At 49.9% G+C, this 22,270-nt stretch overlaps 2 protein-coding genes across 2 annotated transcripts in view; one reads left to right on the top strand and one right to left on the bottom strand.

Moving 5' to 3' along the window:
* Positions 1-22,270, top strand: part of LOC147091915 (uncharacterized) — a 290,506-nt gene that overhangs the window by 182,106 nt on the left and 86,130 nt on the right. The gene's annotated exons all lie outside the window — the stretch shown is intronic.
* LOC147091914 (uncharacterized) overlaps positions 13,717-22,270 on the bottom strand; it is a 106,749-nt gene continuing 98,195 nt past the window's right edge. Inside the window, exon 4 of the mRNA XM_085976638.1 lies at positions 13,717-14,938. Coding sequence (XP_085832764.1) covers positions 13,883-14,938 — 1,056 coding nt within the window. The 3' untranslated portion in view covers positions 13,717-13,882. The remainder of the gene's footprint in view (positions 14,939-22,270) is intronic.

Below are 22,270 nucleotides of genomic sequence, written 5' to 3'. Positions count from 1 at the left end.
TTTGAATCTAACAATTCTGAAATTGGGAGCTTTTAATGATTTCTGTTTTTCACATAACTATACAGTGATGTGATCAGTAAAAGCAAATTAAAAGATGGTGCTATTTACTAAACACAACTGAATAATTCTACAAGGATGCTATCGCAGTCTTCCTCAGTATTAACTACATCCCCCAATTTAGTGTCATCAGCAAATTTTGAAATTGTACTTCTGATTCCCAAGTCCAAATCATTTATGTAAATGGTGAACAACAGTGGTCCCAGCACCAATCCCCGTGGAACACCACTTTCCGCCTTCCGCCTGTCTGAGTAAATACCTTTAACTCATCCCGTCACAATAACTGGACTTGTCTCCATTCCCGTGCCGAGGGGATTGCTGTACCAGACGGGAGGGGCAACATTTGGGGACTCTCGATTCTCCACCAATTCCCATTCCCCTTCTTTCTGATGGATAATGGAGGTGCCACTGTGTGTAATGTGCAAGTCAGTAAGAGTTGTCAGCGAGGATTAATCAACACTTTCTAATTGGAGATGTTAATCAATGGAATCTTTCAGACAATGAATTGTAGATTTTATAGCAAATATTAATATACGATTGAAGTAAAAGTTCATAATTTTATTGTAAAATATTTCAGGAACACTCATCAGAAATTAAGGGGGAAGATCAGACAGCAGTACTTAAAGGGACACTGCAGCCCCAACAACTCAATCAGCTACATATCCAGAATATTAAAATCCAGCCCAGGTATAGGGGTTATTAACATCAGCAGAAACAAACCCCAACTGTCAGAATGAACATGGTTCAGTCGTGGATGTGATTAACAGCAGCAATAACAGCAGAATCGAACCTCTGCAGTCACTTGTGAACTTGCTGGTGTCTCAGCAGGTTGGATGACTGATTGAATCCCTTCCCACACACGGAGCAACTGAATGGTCTCTCCTCAGTGTGAAGTCTCTGGTATGTCAGAAGGTGGGATGACTGAGTGAATCTCTTCCCACACTTGGAGCAGGTGAACGGCCTCTCCCCGGTGTGACAGCATCGATGAGTTTCCAGCCGGGACGGGGAGCTAAATCCCTTCCCACAGCCCCCACATTCCCACAGTTTCTCCATGGTGTGGGTGTCCTTGTGTCTCTCAAGGTTGGACAATCGGTTGAAGCCTCATCCACACACACAACACGTGTACGGTTTCTCCCCGCTGTGAACGGTGCGATGTTTTTTCAGACTGTGTAACTGGTTAAAGCTCTTTCCACAGTCAGTGCACTGGAACACTGTCACTCGGGTGTGTGTGTCTCGGTGCTTTTCCAGTCACACCGATCTTTGAAATCTTTTCCCAAAGACAGAACAGGCAAACATTTCTCCTTCCACATTCAAAGGCCGATGATATTCCCTGTAAAAGCAGTTTACAAAAGACATCACTGTAAGTTCAGGATTAAAATTCGGAACAGATAATTCTAGTTTCTATGGAACATTCTCTCCTCTCTTATTACATAGAATTACACAGATTGTACAGCACAGAAACAGGCCAATCGGCCCAACTGGTCCATGTGGTGTTTATGCTCCACACGAGCCTCCTCCCATCTCTCTTCATCTCACCCTATCAGCATCTCCTTCTATTCCTTTCTCCCATGTGTTTATCCAGCTTCCCCTTAAATACATCCATGCTCTTCGCCTCAACCACTCCCTGTGGCAGCAAGTTCCACATTCTCAGCACCCTCTGGGTGAAGTGGGCAGTCAATCAGCACTGCTGCCTCTTTTGTGCATTTCCTGGCGTGGCGAAACAGTTGATATTTTCTGATCAAAAAGAGCTGAGCTCGGCAGCATTAGTCCTGTTTTGCCTCCTTTGGAGACCAGGTGTACGAGCAGAGCGAGCACAGCCTTCACAGCAACAGCAATAAAATTGTTACAGTTGTGAAGGAACTTTGTGTCAGTGCACTGGACCACAAACAAAATATGTGTGTCGATTGTTGTCTTATTACCCTACTGTAAAGTGCCTTGAGATGTTTTAAAAGCTCTATATAAAGGTGGCGTCGACAGTGCCATCAAGCGACACTTACTCAGCAATAACCTGCTAACTGACGCCCAGTTTGGGTTCCGCCGGGGCCACTCAGCTCCTGACCACATTACAGCCTTGGTCCAAACATGGACAAAAGAGCTGAACTCAAGAGGTGAGGTGAGAGTGACTGCCCTTGACAACAAGGCAGCATTTGATCGACTGTGGCATCAAGGAGCACTAGCAAAACTGAAGTCAATGGGAATCAAGGGGGAAACTCTCCATTGGTTGGAATCATACCTAGCACAAAGGAAGTTGGCTGTGGTTGTTGGAGGTCATTCACCTCAATCACATGACATCACTGCAGGAGTTCCTCAGGGCAGTGTCCTAGGCCCAACCATCTTCAGCTGTTTCATCAATGACCTTCCCTCCATCATAAGGTCAGAAGTGGGGATGTTCGCTGATGATTGCACATTGTTCAGCACCATTCGAGACTCGTCAGATACTGACGCAGTCCGTGTCCATATGCAGCAAGACCTGGAAAACATTCAGACTTGGGCTGACAAGTGGTAAGTAACATTCGCACCACACAAGTGCCAGGCAATGACCATCTCCAACAAGCGAGACTCTAACCATCTCCCCTTGACATTCAATGGCATTACCATCGCTGAATCCCCCACTATCAACATCCTGGGGGTTACCATTGATCAGAAACTGAACTGGACCAGCCATATAAATACTGTGGCTGCAAGAGCAGGCCAGAGGCTGGGAATTCTGCGGCGAGTGTCTCACCTCCTGACTCCCCAAAGCCTTTCCACCATCTACAAGGCACAAGTCAGGAGTGTGACGGAATACTCTCCACTTGCCTGGATGAGTGCAGCTCCAACAACACTCAAGAAGCTAGACACCATTCAGGATAAAGCAGCCCACTTGATTGGCACTCCATCCACCACCTTCAACATTCACTCCCTCCACCACCGGCGCACTGTGGCTGCAGTGTGTACCATCTACAAGATGCACTGCAGCAACTCGCCAAAGCTCCTTCAACAGCACCTTCCAAACCCATGACCTCTACCACTTAGAAGGACAAGGGCAGCAGACACATGGGAACATCACCACCTACAAGTTCCCCTCCAAGCCACACACCATCCTGACTTGGACCTGTATCGCCGTTCCTTCACTGTCGCTGGGCCAAAATCCTGGAACTCCCTTCCTAACAGCATTGTGGGTGTACCTACACCATATGGACTGCAGCGGTTCAAGAAGGCGGCTCACCACCATCTTCTCAAGGGCAATTAGGGATGGGCACTAAATGCAGGCCTAGCCAGCCAGCGACACCCACATTCTATAAATGAATTTTAAAAAAGTTGTTGTTGGTGTATAGAGAACTCTTAGCGAAATGATCAATAACCAAGGAAGATCATTTCTTTATAATTGCAAAATACTGCAGATGCTGGAAATCTGAAATAACAACAGAAAATGCTGGAAATACTCAGCAGGCCAGGCAGCATCCGTGGAGAGAGAAACAGAGTTAACGTTTCAGGTCTGGGACCCTTCATCAGAACTTCATCAAAGATCATTTCTTTGTTTGGTTCTGTTAGTTTTCATCAAATCATTGAAAAGTACAGCACGAAGGAGGCCATTCGGCCCATCGTGCCTGTGCTGGCTCTTAGAAAGAGCACTCGTGCTTAGTCCCACATCCCTGCTTGTTGTCCGTAACCCTGTAAGATCCTCATCCTCAAGTACCCGCCCAACTCCCTTTTAACATCATTGATGGAATCAGCTCATGACCTTTTCAGGTCGAGCGTTCCAGCTCCCGACAACTCTCTGAGTTTTATTCAATTGTTACCACAGTTGCTTCTGTGGAGGTTTAATAATAAATGCATTTTGCTGTGAAAGTAATTAAAACATTCCTAGTATATAAATAGACAGATGCATCAAAATATTAAAATTGTGGGAGGGAGGGCAGTGCTCGCCAGGGCCCAATAAACAATGGAATTCTTCTTTCCCAACCTAATGCTCAGAAGATGAAGTCCCAGAGCTGCCTCTGGCTCGGTTCCACCTGCCCTATTCTGACAAGCTGAGGTGTTGGTCAGTGCACTGTGATTGCCCTGTGGGCAGAAAATGGCAAATCTAGAAATATGGCCAAAATAACACATTTTAACCGCAAAGCTGTAAATCCCCATCCCACACACTCTCCCTCCTCCCTGTGCTGAAATCCAAACCCATCGCACCAGCTCCAACATTTCTTTCCTCCACTCCCAGTTTTCCCTCTCCCTCTACTCTGGTTGATTCCGTTCTACACCTGCTGTGTGCAGAGTGAGATTAAAATCAATGAGTCAATGATTGTCTCTCCTGGTCACTGGGACCCTGAAACCTTCAGTTCTACACCTGCTGTGTGCAGAGTGAGAATAAAATCATGAGTCAATGATTGTCTCTCCTGGTCACTGGGACCCTGAAGCCCTGCCCACTCTCTGTTCCTGTACAATGATGGCCACGCATGCGCCCTGCTGCAGGTAGAAACGGTCTGTCCTTCCTTCACCAAGATGGTGGCGCGTAACCCGGGCCTGTCACCGAGAAAAAGCCTCACCGCTGCCGTCCGCGGAACACATTCGGCCGCTGGATCTCATTTGGGTCTGAGGCTGTTCTCCAACTTTATAAACCCTGCGGCGCGGCCTACCCGCAGTTTTTTTTTTCCCCCAGCTTTATAAACCCTGCGGCGTGGCCTACCCGCAGTTTATTTTTTATTTTTTTTGCCGTGCTGCAGGTGGAACCGGTCTGTCCTTCCTCCACCAAGATGGCAGCGCGTAACCCAGGCCTGTCACCGAGAAAAAGCCTCACAGCTGCTGTTCGGTGGAACACAGACTGGGCTGCTGGATCTCATTCGGGCTTGAGACCGTTCTCCAGCTTTATAAACCCTGCGGCACAGCCTACCAGCAGTTTTTGTTTTTACTTATTATTTTTTGGTTCATTTTTTTTGTGTTTTTTTTTAATGACATTCACAGAGCTCAAGTGTCGGCTCTTTGTACAACTTTTATCAGACACTCCGTGGTGGCGTACAGAAGTCAGATCCGGGTGACAAAATGCGTCCCGAACCAGAATGCGCGCAGAGTCCCGAAGAGATACTCGTGACCCACCCTGTTGAATGCCTTCTCCTGATCCAGGGAAAGGAAGGCAACCGACAGACCAGCCCTCTGGTAATGGTGGACCAGTTCCTGAACCAGATGGATGTTATCATGGATAGTCTGGCCCGGGACCGTGTAGGACTGGTCGGGGTGGATCATGTGGGCCAGCACGGTGCCAAGGCAGGCGGACATGGCCCTGGCAAAAATTTTATAATCCATTCTAAGGAGGGAGACCGGGGGCCAGTTTTTTAAAAGCGGAGATCGCCCCTCTTATGAAGCAGGCCCTGCACCACGAGAGGGGCATCTCCCCGGTCACCAGACTTTCCCCCAGGACCCACGCATTGTCGCCCCCCAGGACGTCCCAGAATGCCCTGTGGAACTCCACGGTCAGCCCATCCAGCCCTGGGGACTTTCCACTCGAGAGCTGGCCGAGGGCACCGGTCAGCTCCGCCAAGCTTAGCGGAGCGTCCAATTTTTCGCCGCCCTCCGTGCCGACCTTCAGCGGGTCCTCCCACAAAACTCTGCGCGCATCCTCGCTGGATGGATCCGGAGAGAACAGAGCACCGTAATAGGCCTGGGTCTCCACGCTGATCCCCTCCGGATCCGAGACAAGAGATCCATCATCGGCCAGCAGCCCCAAGAGCTGCTTACGGGCCCCCCGTCTTTTTTCCAGCGAGTAGAAGAAGGGGGAGCCGCGGTCCAGGTCCTGGAGGATCTGGATCCACGACCTCACATACGCGCCTCGGGACCCGATGGGCTGCAGGTCCTTCAGCGCGCCCTTCTTCTCTTCGTACACCTTCCGCAGGGCTGAGTCCTCGATGACTTGACCGAGACGGGACTCCAGGTCGAGCACCACCCTCTCCAACCGCCCGACCTGGGCCTCCCGCCTCTTGGTCGACTCCCTCCCGTACTCCTGACAGAAGAGACGGACGTAAGCCTTGCCCACATCCCACCATAGCCTCAAGGAGGGTAAGCCCCCCCGCTTCCTTCTCCAGTCGGCCCAGAACTGACGAAACGAATCCCGGAACCGCTCGTCCTCCAGCAGCAGGTTGTTAAAATGCCAGTCCGCGGGCCACCCCCCGTGTGTGTAACAGAACGAGCTCCGCCCACACCAGGTGGTGGTCCGTGCCTGGCACCGGCCGCATGGAAACCGCCAGAATGCAGGAGACGTATGCCCAGGAAATGTAAAGGCGGTCGATTCTGGACCTTCCTCCTCCAGACCTCACATAAGTGAAGGCGCTGGAGTCGGAATGGAGATTTCGCCAGACGTCCACCAAGTCGAAGGACCCGACCAGGTCCCTCAACTTCTCCATCACTGCCAGGCTGTATGGGGGACCTGAACAGTTCCTCGCCTCGAGGGTACAATTAAAATCCCCCCCGCAAGGATGACGCACTCGCCGATGTCGATGGAGCCCAGAAGAACGGACACTTCTTCAAAGAATCGCACTTGCTGCGCACCGGCCGCGGGGGCGTACATGTTCACTAGATGGAGCGGCATGCCCCCCAGGTGAACAGTGACCTGGAGCAAGCGGCCCGGCACGTGCTCCTTGACCCCCAAGATCTCTGGCTGAAAATGCGGGGCCAGCAAGATAGCCACCCCACTGGAATAGTTGGAGAGGTGACTCATGCTGACCCCTCCTTGCCACTCCAGGAGCCACGTGGCCTTGTCCTCCGGAATGGTGTGGGTTTCTTGCAGGAAGCACACTGCATACCTCCCATCCCAGAGGACCGAGAAGTTATTAAATCTACGGCGTGCATCTCTGCTGCCATTGAAGTTGAGGCTGGCTATGGTTATCTTCATGACAAGAGCATAGTGCAACCTCTACTTAACCTAATGGGAGGAGGGAGAGTGGCCACTATTCGACTGCCACTCCCTCAGCAGCCCAGCGAGGAACTTGTTGATGCGATGCTGCTCGCGCAGCTCCGCTCTCTCGTCCGCGCCCATGGATTTGACAGTGGCACGGACGGAGCCGACGAGCAGCGCCAGATCTGACCATCTGTCTAGGGCCAGCCGGATTTTGCCAGGGCGACCCTGGCATGCAGCCAGAAAGTCCTGGAGTTCCACAACGGGGATGAGGGGTTACCCGGAGGGGGGCACGAGGGTATCTACCACCTCACTGGCGACGGAGTCTGACTCGTCCCCGGTGCTCTCCACCGGGAGGTCGTCATCAGCCAGCCCCGCCTCTGTCCCGATCCCATCCCCAGGATCGGCAGCAGAGGATTCCTCCCTGGGCTCCTCCGGAGGTGCCGGGTCAGGAGGCGGCAGTGGTTCGGTGCCCCCCTCTGCCCCAGGCACTGCGGTGCACGGGGAAACCAGGGAGAACACTATCCCCATTTCCACCAACATCCCCAGCGACAGCATCGGAGACGGTGTCAGGGGTTCTTCCCCCTCACCGCCATCAGCCACCAACCCAGCAGACTGGGGAGCTGGAATACATTCATTGGCCACGTCGAGCAGCGGCTGGGAATGGTCTGGACTGTACTGCGCGAGCCCAGCCTCACTGGCCTCGCCCACCCCAGTCTCCAGCGTGCCAACATGGCGAGATGTAACGGTTCTTTTGTTATTTCCTCCGCGGGTAGATCCGCGGTCCCCCCCATGCGCAGGGTCTCTTCCCCGTCCCCAGGAGGCGCAGGCGGGACAGACTCATTTGTCGTACCCTCCCAAGGGACAGGCAACTCCTGCCGAATACAAATGACGCAGGGGCCGCAGGGGCTGGGTCTCCACTCAAGATGGTGGGTGGGTGCTCGCAGGGGTGCACTCCCCGAAAAATAAATCTCTATTGATGGTCTTCTTGTGGGGGGAGAAGATGTCTTCACCTGGGAAAATAAAGCTGGAGATGCCCAGGCTCAGTCCACCACCAGGTCTTAACGATGTGATAATTAAATGATGACTTCGCCTGGGCAGCTCCAGCTGTCCCAGGTCAAGCAATAGGGAGGGGTGTTTGCTAGTGGTGTGTGTGGCCTAGTTTTTACAAGAGCCACACACACTCACACACACCCCTAGATGTTTTCTTCTTCTTCTTTCCTCCCCCCCACTTAAATACAAAGTCTTTATGAGAGTGCACCATGAAACACCCACCTGTAGAAGTTCTCCAACGGCTCTCCCTCCTTCTGAACAGATGTAGGATGTTCGTTTTTCTCCCCTCTCTCCCTCTCCTGTAATGGAGACCAGTTGGGGAAACAGTGATGGAATGGCTTCCCTTTGTTGTTAGCTCTGGTATGGTCTCCTGGTCTCTCCTCTCCTCTGGCACCCCAATAGTAGCTGCAGCAGCAACAGATGTGGTCTCTCCTCCTGGACACAGAGAGAGAGAGACCTCACCTGTCCTCTCCTCTCCTCTCTTCTGGCACAGCAGCAGCACAAGATCCTGGCTGGCTATCAGGGATCCCGGGGTTCATTAACCCACTCCCTGAGCGTTCCAGATCCCAACAACTCTCTGAGTGAAAACATTTCTCCTCATGTTTGTCATCCGATTGAGATTGGGCCATTGTTCACCACCTGTAGGGGTGACTCTGAGTTGCCCCAGTGACACCAGACTGGAGCAAAACCCATGAAGGCAAGTGCCCCAGTGCCCCACAGATATTAAACAACCAATAACCGGTTACTTGGGTTTATAAACAGAGGAATAGAATATAAAAGCAAAGAGATGATGCTGGACCTTCATAAATCACAGGTTAGGCCTCAGCTGGAGTGTTGTGGACAAGTCTGGGCCCCACACTTGAGGAAAAGTAATAAAATTAATTGAAATTAATAATCCGGTCGGGTTGTCCTGGTACATTCTACTGCCTTATGATTTGGGCTTTAAGCAGAAGTCCAAATTGGTCAAGCAGTATTGTGTAAGCCACAAAGAATATACTCCATCTATTATTCTATAATAAGGGCTGAGACTGAAGGTTTTTATGGCCACAGATCAAGAGATCATAATAGAAGCATATTGACAGACTGGGGAGGCCACACCTGGAATACTGCGTACAGTTTTGGTTTCCATATTTAAGAAAAGATATACTTGCTCTCGAGGCAGTTCAGAGAAGGTTCACTCGGTTGATTCTGAAGATGAGGGGGTTGACTTATGAGGAAAGGTTGAGTAGGTTGGGACTCTACTCATTGCAGTTCAGAAGAATGAGAGGCGATCTTATCGAAACATATAAGATTGTGAGGGGGCTTGATCGGGTGGATGCGGGGAGGATGTTTCCACTGATGGGTGAGATTAGAACTAGGGGGCATAATCTTAGAATAAGGGGCTGCCCTTTCAAACCTGAGATGAGGAGAAACTTCTTCACTCAGAGGGTAGTAAATTTATGGAATTTGCTACCCCAGAGAGTTGTGGAAGCTGCGACATTAAATAAATTTAAAACGGAGATAGACAGTTTCCTAGCTGATAAGGGAATTAGGGGTTACGGGGAGCGGGCAAGGAAGTGGACGTGAGTCTAGGTTCGGATCAGCCATGATCCTATTGAATGGCGGAGCAGGCCCGAGGGGCCGTATGGCCGACTCCTGCTCCTACTTCTTATGTTCTAAGTTCGGACTGTCCTCCTTGGAACAGAGAAGGTTCAGAGATAATTTAATAGAGGTTTTCAAGGTGGTGAGCGATTTTGATAGAATAAATTGGGAAAGAAACATTCGCTCTGGTGAGTGGGTCAATAACTAGAGGTCAAAGATTCAACAATATTGACAGAAGATCTAGAGGAGAGATGAGGAGAAATGTTTCCACTCAGAGTTGTGGGGATCTGGAACACTCGACCTGAAAAGATGGTGGAAGCTGATTCCGTTAATAATTGTAAAGCAGAGTTGGACGGGAACTTGAGCAACTGACAGGGTTACGGACAAAAAGTGAGGATGTGGGACTAAACACGACGACTCTTTCAAAGAGCCGGCACAGGCATGATGGGCCGAATGGCCTCCTTCTGTGCTGTAAGTCCCTATGAATCTATTCTATGAATAATAACTGTACAATACAGCGACACTCACAAATAATAATTCAATCATAATGTGACTGTGAGGATCGATTATTGCCACTTAGAATCATAGAAAGTTACAGCACGGAAGGAGGCCATTTCAGCCCATCGTGTCCGCGCCAGCCAACAAAGAGCGATCCAGCCTAATCTCACTTCCCAGCTCTTGGTCCGTAGCCCCGCAGGTTAAAGCATCCCAAGTGCACATCCAAGTACTTTTTAAATGTGGTTAGGGTTCCTGCCTCTATCACCCTTTCAGGCAGTGAGTTCCAGACCCCCACCACCCTCTGGGTGAAGACATTTCCCCTCAAATCCCCTCTAAACCTTCCAACAATTACTTTAAATCTGTGCCCCCTGGTTTTTGACCCCTCTGCTAAGGGAAATAGGTCCTTTCTATCCACTTTATCTATGCCCCTCATAATTTTATACACCTCAATAAGGTCTCCCCTCAGCCTCCTCTGTTCCAAGGAAAACAGACCCAGCCTATCCAGACTTTCCTCATAGCTAAGATTCTCTACTCCTGGCAACATCCTTGTAAATCTCCCCGGTACATTCTCTAGTGCAATCACATCTTTCCTGTAATGTGGTGACCAGAACTGCATGCAGTACTCTAGCTGAGGCCTAACTAGTGTTTTATACTGTTGAAGCATGAACCTCCCTGCTCTTGTATTCTATGCCACGGCTAATAAAGGCAAGCATTCCGTATGCCTTCTTAAACCACCTTATCTACCTGGCCTGCTACCTTCAGGGATCTGTGGACATGCACTCCAAGGTCCCTTTGTTCCTCTACACTACTCAAGTGTCCGACCATTTAATGTGTATTCCCTTTCCTTGTTAGTCCTCCCCAAATGCATTACCTCACACTTCCCCGGATTGAATTCCATTTGCCACTGTTCTGCCCACCTGACCAATGTATTGATATCTTCGTGCAGTCTGCAGCTTCCTCCTTCAGTATCAACCACACAGCCGATTTTAGTATCATCTGCAAACTTCTTAATCATACCCTCTTTAACCTGAGGTGCCCACCGTTCACAGAAGGCATCAAGCGTACCGGTCAAAGCACTGCCTGCTCCCTCTCCAGGGCCACCCAGGAATGGACAAGACCACGGGAGAGGGGCAGGCAGCCAGAGTGACCCCACCCCATGGGCCCCGCCCATCCTGGACCTACAAATTGCTGTTTTCACCAGGCCCAAGAGCAGGTCCAGGAAAGATCCTGCGACTTACCCACCCCCCCTCCGCACTGGGCGGCCAAAGATTAGGAGCGTGGGGCTAAAGTGTAACCAAGAGTTGAGGAGCAGCCCCTTCAGGTAACTATCCAGGGGCTGCAACCTCTCACACTGAATATATACACGGCCCGTGGAGTCCTCTAGGCTGCAAAAAATACATCTGACCTTGGAGTCCGGAATGGAGCTTAGAAACTGTTGCACACGACAGCTCCCTGCAACAGTCTCCACCCCAGATCCCCAATGATGCAGGGCAGGACTCCCGCATAGAGAGCCCTCCACTGGGGACCCTCACCTCCGTCAGACAGCGAGATGACCCGCCAGTCTGATTGAGATTGGGCAATAAACAAAATTAATCAATAAATGACACAGAAACCCGAGTCCCCGGATCCTCAGCCCTGGTGTGAAGTACGCTGGCCACCAATTTTCCGTCACTAACTCGCACCTCAGGCCCCGCCCAGTCTGGTTTAATTACTAAATGTTTTCTAACTCGGGTTCAGGTCTGTCATTGAGGGAAACAAGGCCTCATATATTGGTGTGTCCAACCTGAGCGGCTGTTAATGGCTTTAATAAACTGGCAGCAAGGTTTTTTTTTAAAGTGGAAAGAGGTGAAAAACGCCACTAGCGATGCCTCAAAACTCACAGAGAAATCCACTTCATCAGCGCCCCTGCCACAGGACTCAATATCCACCCCCTCCACCACTGGTTCACTGAGTCTGCAGTATGTACGGTCTACAAGATGACCACGGTCAGGCCGTGTGGAGTCAAGGGCCAGGCAGCAGAATGGATGGAAAGATCGCAACAAACTTCCCTTAACTCCAACCCTCTGATTTCTGTTTTGTAGCCATCTTTTCATCCATTCTGCTCCCTGGCCCTTCACTCCACACGGCCTGACCTTGGTCATCTTGTCGATCTTACATACTGTTTACGGATAGCAAGCTGGTTACAAAACAGAGAGTAGGGGTTGGGAGTAGCTACCCAGACTGGCAACAGGTGGGAAGTGGTGTTCCACAGGGATCGGCGCTGGGATCACTATTGTTCACCATTTACATAAACGATTTGGACTTGGGAATCAGAGGTACAATTTCAAAATTTGTCGATGACACCAAATTGGGAGGTAGAGTTAATACTGAGGAAGACAAAATGCAAGAAGACATTAATAAATTTCAGAATGGGCGTGTAATTGGCACAATGAATTTCACTATAGATCAGTGTGAGGTGGTGTGTTAATGAATGTCACTATAGATCAGTGTGAGGTGGTGTGTTAATGAATTTCACTATAGATCAGTGGGAGGTGGTGTGTTAATCAATTTCACTATAGATCAGTGTGAGGTGGTGTTTTGGTGGGAAGAATAAGGAGGCCACACAGTACTTGGACAACAAGGGGGTGAAATTGGGTTGCTTTGTGCCTCCCGCGATATTCAGCGGGAGGTTAGTGGCGGAGGTAGTCCGTAGCTCCCCGCGGCACTGCACCGCCGGCAATGATATCATCGCCATGCACAGCACCCCGGCTGCAACCTTGGGTTGCGACCCCTGACCTATCGCCGGACGATATGTCAGACAGGGTCAGGGGTCGTTCCTGCAGCCGCGGCGACACCAGTTAAAGGGCAGTTGTCGGGCGGCAAATTTTTATTTTGGCCGACTGCCAGCACCTGCCCCCTTCCCCTTTCTTCTTCGGGGTGTTGGCCATGATTGCTCAGCCCGGTGTTCCTCTTGATCTGACACCCTGCTCCCTGGTGGTCCAGCAGGGCCCCGGTGTGCACAGTGCTAGGCCCCTCTGCTTTAATCAGGGAGGGAGGTCTGCTATGACGCGGTGCTATGTGCCGACGGGCATGGCGCTGTTACACAAAGCTCCGTGAAATTCACTGGTAGCCCCTCAAGAGGGAGGGGAGTGCCTCCAGTTGCACCCCGCCTCCTGCCTGGGGCGCTACCACTGAATTTAATGCGCAGGGGCGCTAACTTTTTCGGGGGGCTAAAATTAGCTCCGGTGACGTTAGCGACCCAAAGGGGGTGCCACCGAATTTCCCCCAAGAGTCTAAATGGGCTGTAGGAGCAGAGGGATCCAGGGATACAGATACACAAATCACTAAAAGTAGCAACACAGGTTAATAAGGCCATTAAAAAAAAAGGACTGGGGTACATTCCTAAAGGAACCTTCTGTTCCGTGCCTAGGAGCTCTGAACCATGGCAGAGAGCGGCTGGGATACGTTTCTCACACACCTCGAGATTAACCCGCATGGCAACTTTGCTGTCAGTGAAGAGAGACAAGAAAGACCAAGTGCCGTTTCCCCTCAGTGTGGACCTGAAGGACTGTGTCCAGGCTGGAGTTCTGTTCCCACCGTACGATCCTCCCCCAGATTGTCCTTTCTGAGCTCCAGCCAGGTGATGCTAAACACTCAGGTGGGAAAGACAAAAATCTACAACAATGTGTTTAAAACAAAGTTCATTTATTTGACATCTATCCAGCATATTAATAACTCCGGGAACTGGGCTGGAGTTTAACATCAGCAGAAACAATCCCCAACTGTCAGAATGAACATGGTTCAGTCCTGGATGTGATTAACAGCAGCAACAACAGAATCCAACCCCTGCAGTCACTTGTAAACTCGCTGGTGTCTCAGCAGGTTGGATGAACGATTGAATCCCTTCCCACACACTGAGCAGGTGAACGGCCTCTCCCCAGTGTGAACTCGCTGGTGTCTCAGCAGGTTGGATGACTGAGTGAATCCCTTCCCACACTTAGAGCAGGTGAACGGGCTCTCCCGAGTGTGAACTCGCTGGTGTCTCAGCAGGGTGGATGAGCGAATGAATCCCTTCCCACACTCAGAGCAGGTGAACGGGCTCTCCCGAGTGTGAACTCGCTGGTGTCTCAGCAGGTGGGATGACTGAGTGAATCCCTTCCCACACATGGAGCAGGTGAACGGCCTCTCCCCAGTGTGAGTGCGCTGGTGGACAGTGAGCGCAGATGACTGCCTGAACCCAGTCCCGCAGTGAGAGCACCTGAACGGCATCTCCGCAGTGTGAGTGCGCTGGTGTACCATGAGCTCAGATGATCGCCTGAAACCAGTCCCGCAGTGAGAGCAGGTGAACGGTCTCTCCCCAGTGTAAACACGTTGATGGCGTATCAGTTCCCCGGAACCTTTATAGCACTTCCCACAGTCCGAGCAGTTAAAAGGTCTCTCCTCAGTGTGAACTCGCTGGTGATTCAGCAGGGTGGATGAATCAGTGAATCCCTTCCCACACTCAAAGCAGGTGAACGGCCTCGCCCCGGTGTGAACACGCTGGTGTGTCAGCAAGTTGGATGAATTAGTGAATCCCTTCCCACACTCAGAGCAGGTGAACGGCCTCTCCCGAGTGTGAACACGCTGGTGTGTCAGCAGGTTGGATGAATCAGTGAATCCCTTCCCACACTCAGAGCAGGTGAACGGCCTCTCCCCGGTGTGAATGCGCTTGTGTCTCGATAGGCCAGAGGAATGGTTGAAGCCTCGTCCACACATAGAACACGTGTACGGTTTCTCCCCGCTGTGAACGGTGCTTTTTGCTTCCATGTTCAGAGGCCGGTGATATTCAGATCCGATGAGTCGAGTGACTCTGTCAGATCTTGAAGTGATGTTTGGTTTGAGCTTCCTGTCTGTAAATCCTCCCCTTCCAGTGCCCTGTAAAATTAATTTAAAACAGGGAGCGTGAGAGACAACCCACAAGAAAACAAAGGCAGGTTGTGAAATTGAGCTCAGTGAATCTGGTCATTTGTGGGGCTGGCACTCGAAAAAAGTGACCATGAAAGCTGCCGGATTGTCATAAAAACCCAACTGGTTCACTAATGTCCTTCAGGGAAGGGAATCCACCACCTGGTCTGGGCCTACACAAGACTCTGGCCTCTATGGGAGGAGAGAGAGAGAGAGAGAGAGGTGGGAGTGGGAGGGGGAGGAGCCGAAGGAAAGGAACTTTATACATCTGCAACTCGACCAGAACTTTGATAGAACCTCCAAAACCTGCAACCTCCACCACCTAGAAGGACAAGGGCAGCTGTTGTATGGGAGCACCATCACATCCAAGTTCCCCTCCAAGTCACACATCATCCTGACTCAGATATATTCATCGTTGCTGGGTCATAATCCTGGAACTCCTTACCGAACAACATTGTGGGAATACCTTCACCACACGGACTGCAGTAGTTCAAGAAGGCGACTCACCACCCCCTTCTCAACGGGAAACTGGGGATTGGCAATATTTGCTGCTCTTGCGAGCTACGCCCACATCCCAAGAATGAATTAAAACAAATCTGTAGATGTAAACTGGATTAAAAGCCTGTACAGAAATACTTGTTCCTAAAACAATACTCTTTTACATTGTACGGACAGTGTCTGTTTAACAACCCAATCTCCCCTAGAATCCACCTCCCTTGACAGTCTCACATTGGAAATTGTTGGGTCCTCCTGGGGGTTAAACCCAGCAGCTTCTCCTCCATCTCCACTCCAGCTCAAACTGAAGCATAGAAACATACAAACATAGAAACATAGAAGATAGGAGCAGGAGTAGGCCATTCGGCCCCTCTAGCCTGCTCTGCCATTCAATGCGATCATGGCTGATCATCAAAATTCAGTACCCGGTCCATGTTTTCTCCCCATACCCCTTGATCTCTTTAGCCTTAAGAAATATATCCAACTCCTTCTTGAATATATTTAATGTATTGGCCTCTACTGCCTTCTGTGGTAGAGAATTCCACAGGTTCACCACTCTCTGGGTGAAGAAATTCCTCCTCATTTCTGTCCTAAATGGCTTACCCCGTATCCTTAGACTGTGACCCCTGGTTCTGGACTCCCCGACCATTGGGAACATCCTTCCTGCATCTAGTCTGTCCAGTCCTGTCAGAATTTTATAAGTTTCAATGAGATCCCCTCTCATTCTTCTGAACTCCAGTGAGTACAAGTCCAATCGTCTCAATCTCTCCTCATACGTCATTCCTGCCATCCCAGGTATCAGCCTGGTGAATCTTCATTGAACTCCTTCCCCGGCAAGAACATCCTTCCTCAGATAAGGCGACCAAAACTGCACACAATACTCACGATGTGGTCTCACCAAGGCCCTGTACAACTGCAGCAAGATATCCTTGTTCCTGTACTCAAACCCCCTCGCTACGAAGGCCAACATACCATTTGCCTTCTTAACCGCCTGCTGCACCTGCATGCTTACCTTCAGCGACTGGTGCACAAAGACACCTAGGTCTCGTTGCACTTCCCCTTCTCCCAATCTATTACCATTCAGATAATAATCTGCCTTCCTGTTTTTGCCACCAAAGTGGATAACCTCGCATTTATCCACATTATACTGCATCTGCCATGCTTCTGCCTAATCACCCAACCTGTCCAAATCATACTGGAGTTTTTCGGCATCCTCCTCACACACGCCCACCCTGCTTTGTGTTGTCTGCAAACTTGGAGATGTTACATCTAGTTCCCTTGTCTAGATCATTTATTTATATTGTGAATAGCTGGGGTCCTAGGACCCATCCCTGCGGTACCCCACTAGTCACTGCCTGCCACTCGGATTAAGACCCGTTTATTCCAACTCTTTGCTTCCTGTCTGCCAACCAGTTCTCTATCCAAGTCAGTACCTTGCCCCCAATCCCATGTGCCTTAAATTTACACGCTAATCTCTTCTACGGTACCTTATTGAAAGCCTTCTGAAAGTCCAAATACACCACATCCACTGGTTCTCCCTTATCTATTCTACCAGTTACAATCTCAAAAAATTGCAGTCGATTAGTCAAGCATGATTTACCTTTTGTAAATCTATGTTGACTTTGTCCGATCCTGTCACTGTTTCCAAGTGCTCTGCTATTACATCTTTTAAAATGGACTCTAGCATTTCCCCACTACCGATATAATTCCCCGTTTTCTCTCTACCACCTTTTTTGAATAGTGGGGTAATATTAGCAACCCTCCAACCCATTGGAACTGTTCCAGAGTCTATCGAATTTTGGAAGATGACCAGCAATGCATCTACTATTTATAGGGCTACTTCCTTAAGTACCCTAGGATGTCGATTATCAGGCCCTGGGGATTTATCGGCCTTCAATCCCGTCAATTTCCCTAACACCATTTCCCTACAAATACTGATTTCTTTCAGTTCCTCCCTCTCATTAGACCCTATGTTCCCCGACATCTCTGGGAGGTTATTTGTGTCCTCCTTTGTGAAGACAGAACCAAAGAATGTATTTAATTGGCCTGCCATTTCTTTGTTCCCCATTATAAATTCCCCTGATTCTGACTGCAAGGGAGCTATGCTTGACTTCACCAATCTTTTTCTCTTCACATATCTACAGTTAGTTTTTATGTTCCCTGAAAGCTTACTCTCATACTCTATTTTCCCCCTCTTAATTAATCCCTTTGTCCTCCTTTGCTGAATCCTAAACTGCTCCCAATCCTCAGGTTTATTACTTTTTCTGGCCAATTTATATGTCCTCTCCTTGGATCTTATGCTATCCCTAATTTCCCTTGTTAGCCACGGTTGAGTCACCTTTTTTGTTTTATTTTTATGCCAAACAGCGATGATCAAATTCTGTAGTTCATCCATGCAATCTTTGAATGTTTGCCATTGCCTATCCACCATCAAGCCTTTGAGTAACATTCCCCAAGCAATCCTACCCAACTCGCGCCTCATACCATCGTAGTTTCCTTTATTTAAATTCAGGACCCTAGTCTCTGAGTCAACTACTTCACTCTCCATCTTAATGAATAATTCTATCATATTATGATCGCTCTGACCCAAGGGGCCTCGCACAACAAGATTGCTAATTAATCCTTTCTCATTACATAATACCCAGTCTAAGATGGCCTGATCTCTAGTTGGTTCCTCGACATATTCATCCAGGAAACCATCCCGTAAACACTCCAGGAATTCCTCCTCCAGAGTATGGTTACTAATTTGTTTAGCCCAATCTATATGTAGATTAAAGTCACCCATGATAACTGCTGTGCCCTTATTGCACGCGTCTCTAATTTCCCATTTAATGCCATCCCCAACCTCCGCATTACTGTTTGGAGGTCTGTATAACACTCCCACTAATGTTTTCTGCCCCTTGGTATTTCTCAGCTCTACCCATACAGATTCCACATCATCAGAGCTAATATCTTTCCTTTCAATTGTGTTAATCTTCTCCTTAAAAAGCAATGCTACCCCACCTCCTTTTCCTTTTTGCCTATCTTTCCTGAATATTGAATACCCCTGGATGTTGAGTTCCCAGCCTTGGTCACCCTGGAGCTATGTTTCCAGAATCCCAATCATATCATATCCGTTTACCTCTATTTGCGCAACTAATTCATCCACCTTATTACGAATGCTCTTCACCTTAAGACACAAGGCCTTCAGGCTTGTTTTTTTAACACTCTTACACCTTTTAGAATTATTATTTACTGTGGCTATGTTTGATTTAAACCCTTGATTTCTCTGACTGCCACTTTTGTTTTTCTCCTTCCTGTCTTTTGCTTCTTTCCTTGTTTCCCTTTCCTCTGTTTCCCTGCTCAGGTTCCCAACCCCCTGCCATTTAGTTTAAACCCTCCCCCAGAGCACTAGCAAACACTCCCCCTAGGACATCAGTCCCGGACCTGCCCAGGTGCAAACCGTCCGGTTTGTACTAGCCCCACCTCCCCCAGAACCGGTTCCAATGTCCCAGGAATTCGAATCCCTCCCCCTTGCACCATTCCTCTAGCCACGTAGTCATCTGAAATATCCTTCTATTTCTACTCTGACTAGCAAGTGGCACTGGTAGCAATCCTGAGATTACTACCTTGGAGGTCCTATTTTTTAATTTACCTCCTAACCCCCTATATTCAGCTTTTAGGACCTCATCCCATTTTTCTACCTATACCGTTGGTACCTATATGCACCACGACAATTGGCTGTTCACCCTCCCCTTCCAAAATGTTCTGCAGCCACTCTGAGACATCCTTGACCCTTGCACCAGGAAGGCAACATACCATCCTGGATTCACGTTTGCGGCCGCAGAAACGACTATCTATTCCCCTTACAATAGAATCCCTTATTACTATAGCTCTCCCACTCTTTTTCCTCCCGTCCTGTGCAGCAGAACCACCCACAGTGCCAGGAAATTGGCTGCTGCTGCCTTCCCCTGATAAGCCATCCTCCGCAACAATATCCAAAGTGGTATATCTGCTTGAGCGGGTGTGCCCACAGGGGACCCCTGCACTACCTGCCTGCGCCTGCTACTCTGCCTGGTGGTCACCCATTCTCTTCCTGCCTGTGCAGCCTTTACCTGCGCTGTGACCAACTCCCTAAACATGCTATCCACGATGTCCTCAGCATCGCGAATACTCCAGTATGTATCCACTCGCAGCTCCAGCACCACAATGCGGTCTGTCAGTAGCTGCAGCTGGATACACTTCCTGCACACATGGTTATCAGGGACACAGGAAGTGTCACAAGAATTACAGAAACCCTATAAACTCCGCCGCCTCGCTCTTTATATCACTGCCGCCACTCCTCACAGGTCCACTGCTGTGGGGCCTACCTGCTCCACCACCTCACTTTATATCACTGCCACTGCTCCTCACAGGTCCGCCGCCACCGCCACTGTGGGGCCTACCTGTGCCTCGGATTATAGATACATAGAAGATAGGAGCAGGAGTTGGCAATTCGGCCCCTCGAGTACCTGAAGGAAAGAAATTTGCAGGGTTACAGGGAAAGGGCGGCGAGTGGGAATCCCTGAAGTGGTCTTGAAGATAGCCGGCATGGGCTCAATAGGCCGAATGCCCTCCTTCTGTGCTGTAACCATTCTATGATTCTGTAAAATGTTAGAAAGTTTGTTCCACAGAAGCACGAGGTTTATCTGCTTTTATTGATGAATTGAAAAAGTCTCTATTAAAACCTGAGCCAGTGTGTTGTGAGCCAAAGAGCCTTGTGTCCAATGAGGGGAATAAAGGCCCACAGCCTCCCCTGGCCCCGGGCCCTGAACAAGGGACTGGAGAAACTCGCTGCCCTGCGGATCAGACAATCAGCCGGCGCTAGTCCCGCCCCTCGGGCTCTCCGATTGGTTGGAGGACCCGCCGCCAGCTCGCTCCTCCAGCCCCGCCCTGCTCGCTCCCTATTGGTCGGAAGCTCCCATCAATCATGCCGCGGGCCCGGGTGACGTGTCCCCGAGGAGATCACCTGGACCGTCCAACTGACGCCGCTCGGTCTGGGGCCTCGCGGACTCTCAGGTTTTTCTATTTCTCTTTACTCTCTCCCGATCACCCGCTCCCCCCCACCCCGCGCGATTCTCCGCCCAATCGGAGCAGAGAAAACTCACTTTGCATCACCGATTGCGACTGTGGAACCGACATCAAGGCCTTTCCCCGGAATGCCCCGCGCCAACTCCGTCCGGCAGGATCCGAGTGCGCAGGCGCAGCTCCGAGTGGGGGAGGGGGGTTGGTGTCCTCTGGGCATGTGCTTTACAACCAATGAAGTATTTTTGAAGTGTAGTCACTGTTGTAATGTAGGAAACGCGGCAGCCAATTAGCGCACAGCAGGCTCCCACAAACAGCAATGTGATAATGACCAGATAATCTATCATTTTGTTACATTGATTGAGGGACAAACATTGACTAGGACGCCGGGGATAATTTCCCTGCTCTTTCCCACATTGCAATAGTGACTACACTCCAAAAGTACTTCATTGGTTGTAAAGCACTTCAAGACGTCTGGTGGTCATGAAAGGCACTATATAAATGCAAGCATTTCTTTCTTGAAATAGTGCCATAGGATCGTTGACGTCCACCTGAGAGCGCAGACGGGGCCTCAGTTTAACGTCTCATCAGAAAGATGCCACCTCTGACAGTGCCGCACTCCCTCAGTACTGCACTGCAGTGCCAGCGTAGATTTTTGTGCTCAAATCTCTGGAGTGGGATTTGAGCCCACAACTTTCTGACTCAGAGACGAGAGTGCTACCACCTGAGCCACAGCTGACACGAAAGAAGAAGTAGTTCTGACGAAAGGTCATCGACCTGAAACGTTAACTCTGTTTCTCTCTCCACAGATGCTGCCTGACCTGCTGAGTATTTCCAGCATTTTCTGTTTATATTAAAGAAACGAGGGAGTGATTGCTGACAGGAAGAATGTTGGGTTGTCCTGCGCATGCGCACCTCCCTGGCGGCTGAGGCGAAACACTGACTCGCTCCCACCTGAGCCGCGCATGCATACCAGATGTTGCAGCTCCGCATGCGTGCCCGATGTTCCAACCGTGGGGTTTTGTGCCCTGAGCATGCGCATTGCGGACCGATCGGAACGGGTGATTGTAGAGCAGGAGAGCGCGGGGGCCATGAGCACATGCGCAGGACTCAGTCAACAGAGCGCATTCTGCAGTGCCGGGGGCTTGTGGGTATTACAGCCACCATTACTGCTGATCCTTTCAAACAACTTGTGCAGCAGCTGGGGCCTGAAAATCAGCTTCACTGCCCCTAGGTTCGGAAAGGGGAAAATTAAACAACAGTTTGCCTCTGATCCTTTTCTGAACTCGATTTACAGGGTTATAGAAGTGGAGCAGTTACAGGCGGGAAGCTCAGACCAAACATCACGTCAAAATCTGAGGGTCGGTCGATTCATCAGGACCTGAATATCATCGGCCTTTGCACATGGAAGAAGAAAGCAGCGATGACAAACCGCACACGTGTTCAGTGTGTAGACACGGATTCAGCCGATCGCGTGACCTGGTGGGACACGTGCAACGTCACACCAGGGAGAAACGGGGTAAAGGTGGGGACAGTGGGAAGGGAGTCAGTTCCCCATCTGCATTGGAAGTTCAACGGCACAGTCACACCAGGGACAGTCCATTCACCTGCTCCGTGTGTGGAAAAGGATTTGTTTGTTCATCCCACCTGCAAACACACCAGCGAGTTCACACTGGGGAGAGACCATTTCAATGTCCTGACTGTGGGAAGAGCTTTAAAAGCCCCGGGCATCTGAAGCGACACCAGCTTGTTCACACT

The sequence above is a fragment of the Somniosus microcephalus genome, unplaced genomic scaffold (genome assembly GCF_052327205.1).
Source record: "Somniosus microcephalus isolate GS21.2 unplaced genomic scaffold, FLI_Smic_1.0 unresolved_chr3, whole genome shotgun sequence".
NCBI classification, from domain to species: domain Eukaryota; kingdom Metazoa; phylum Chordata; class Chondrichthyes; order Squaliformes; family Somniosidae; genus Somniosus; species Somniosus microcephalus.
The sequence above is the reverse complement of the archived record's forward strand: the minus strand, read 5'-3'. Positions and strand labels throughout refer to the sequence as shown.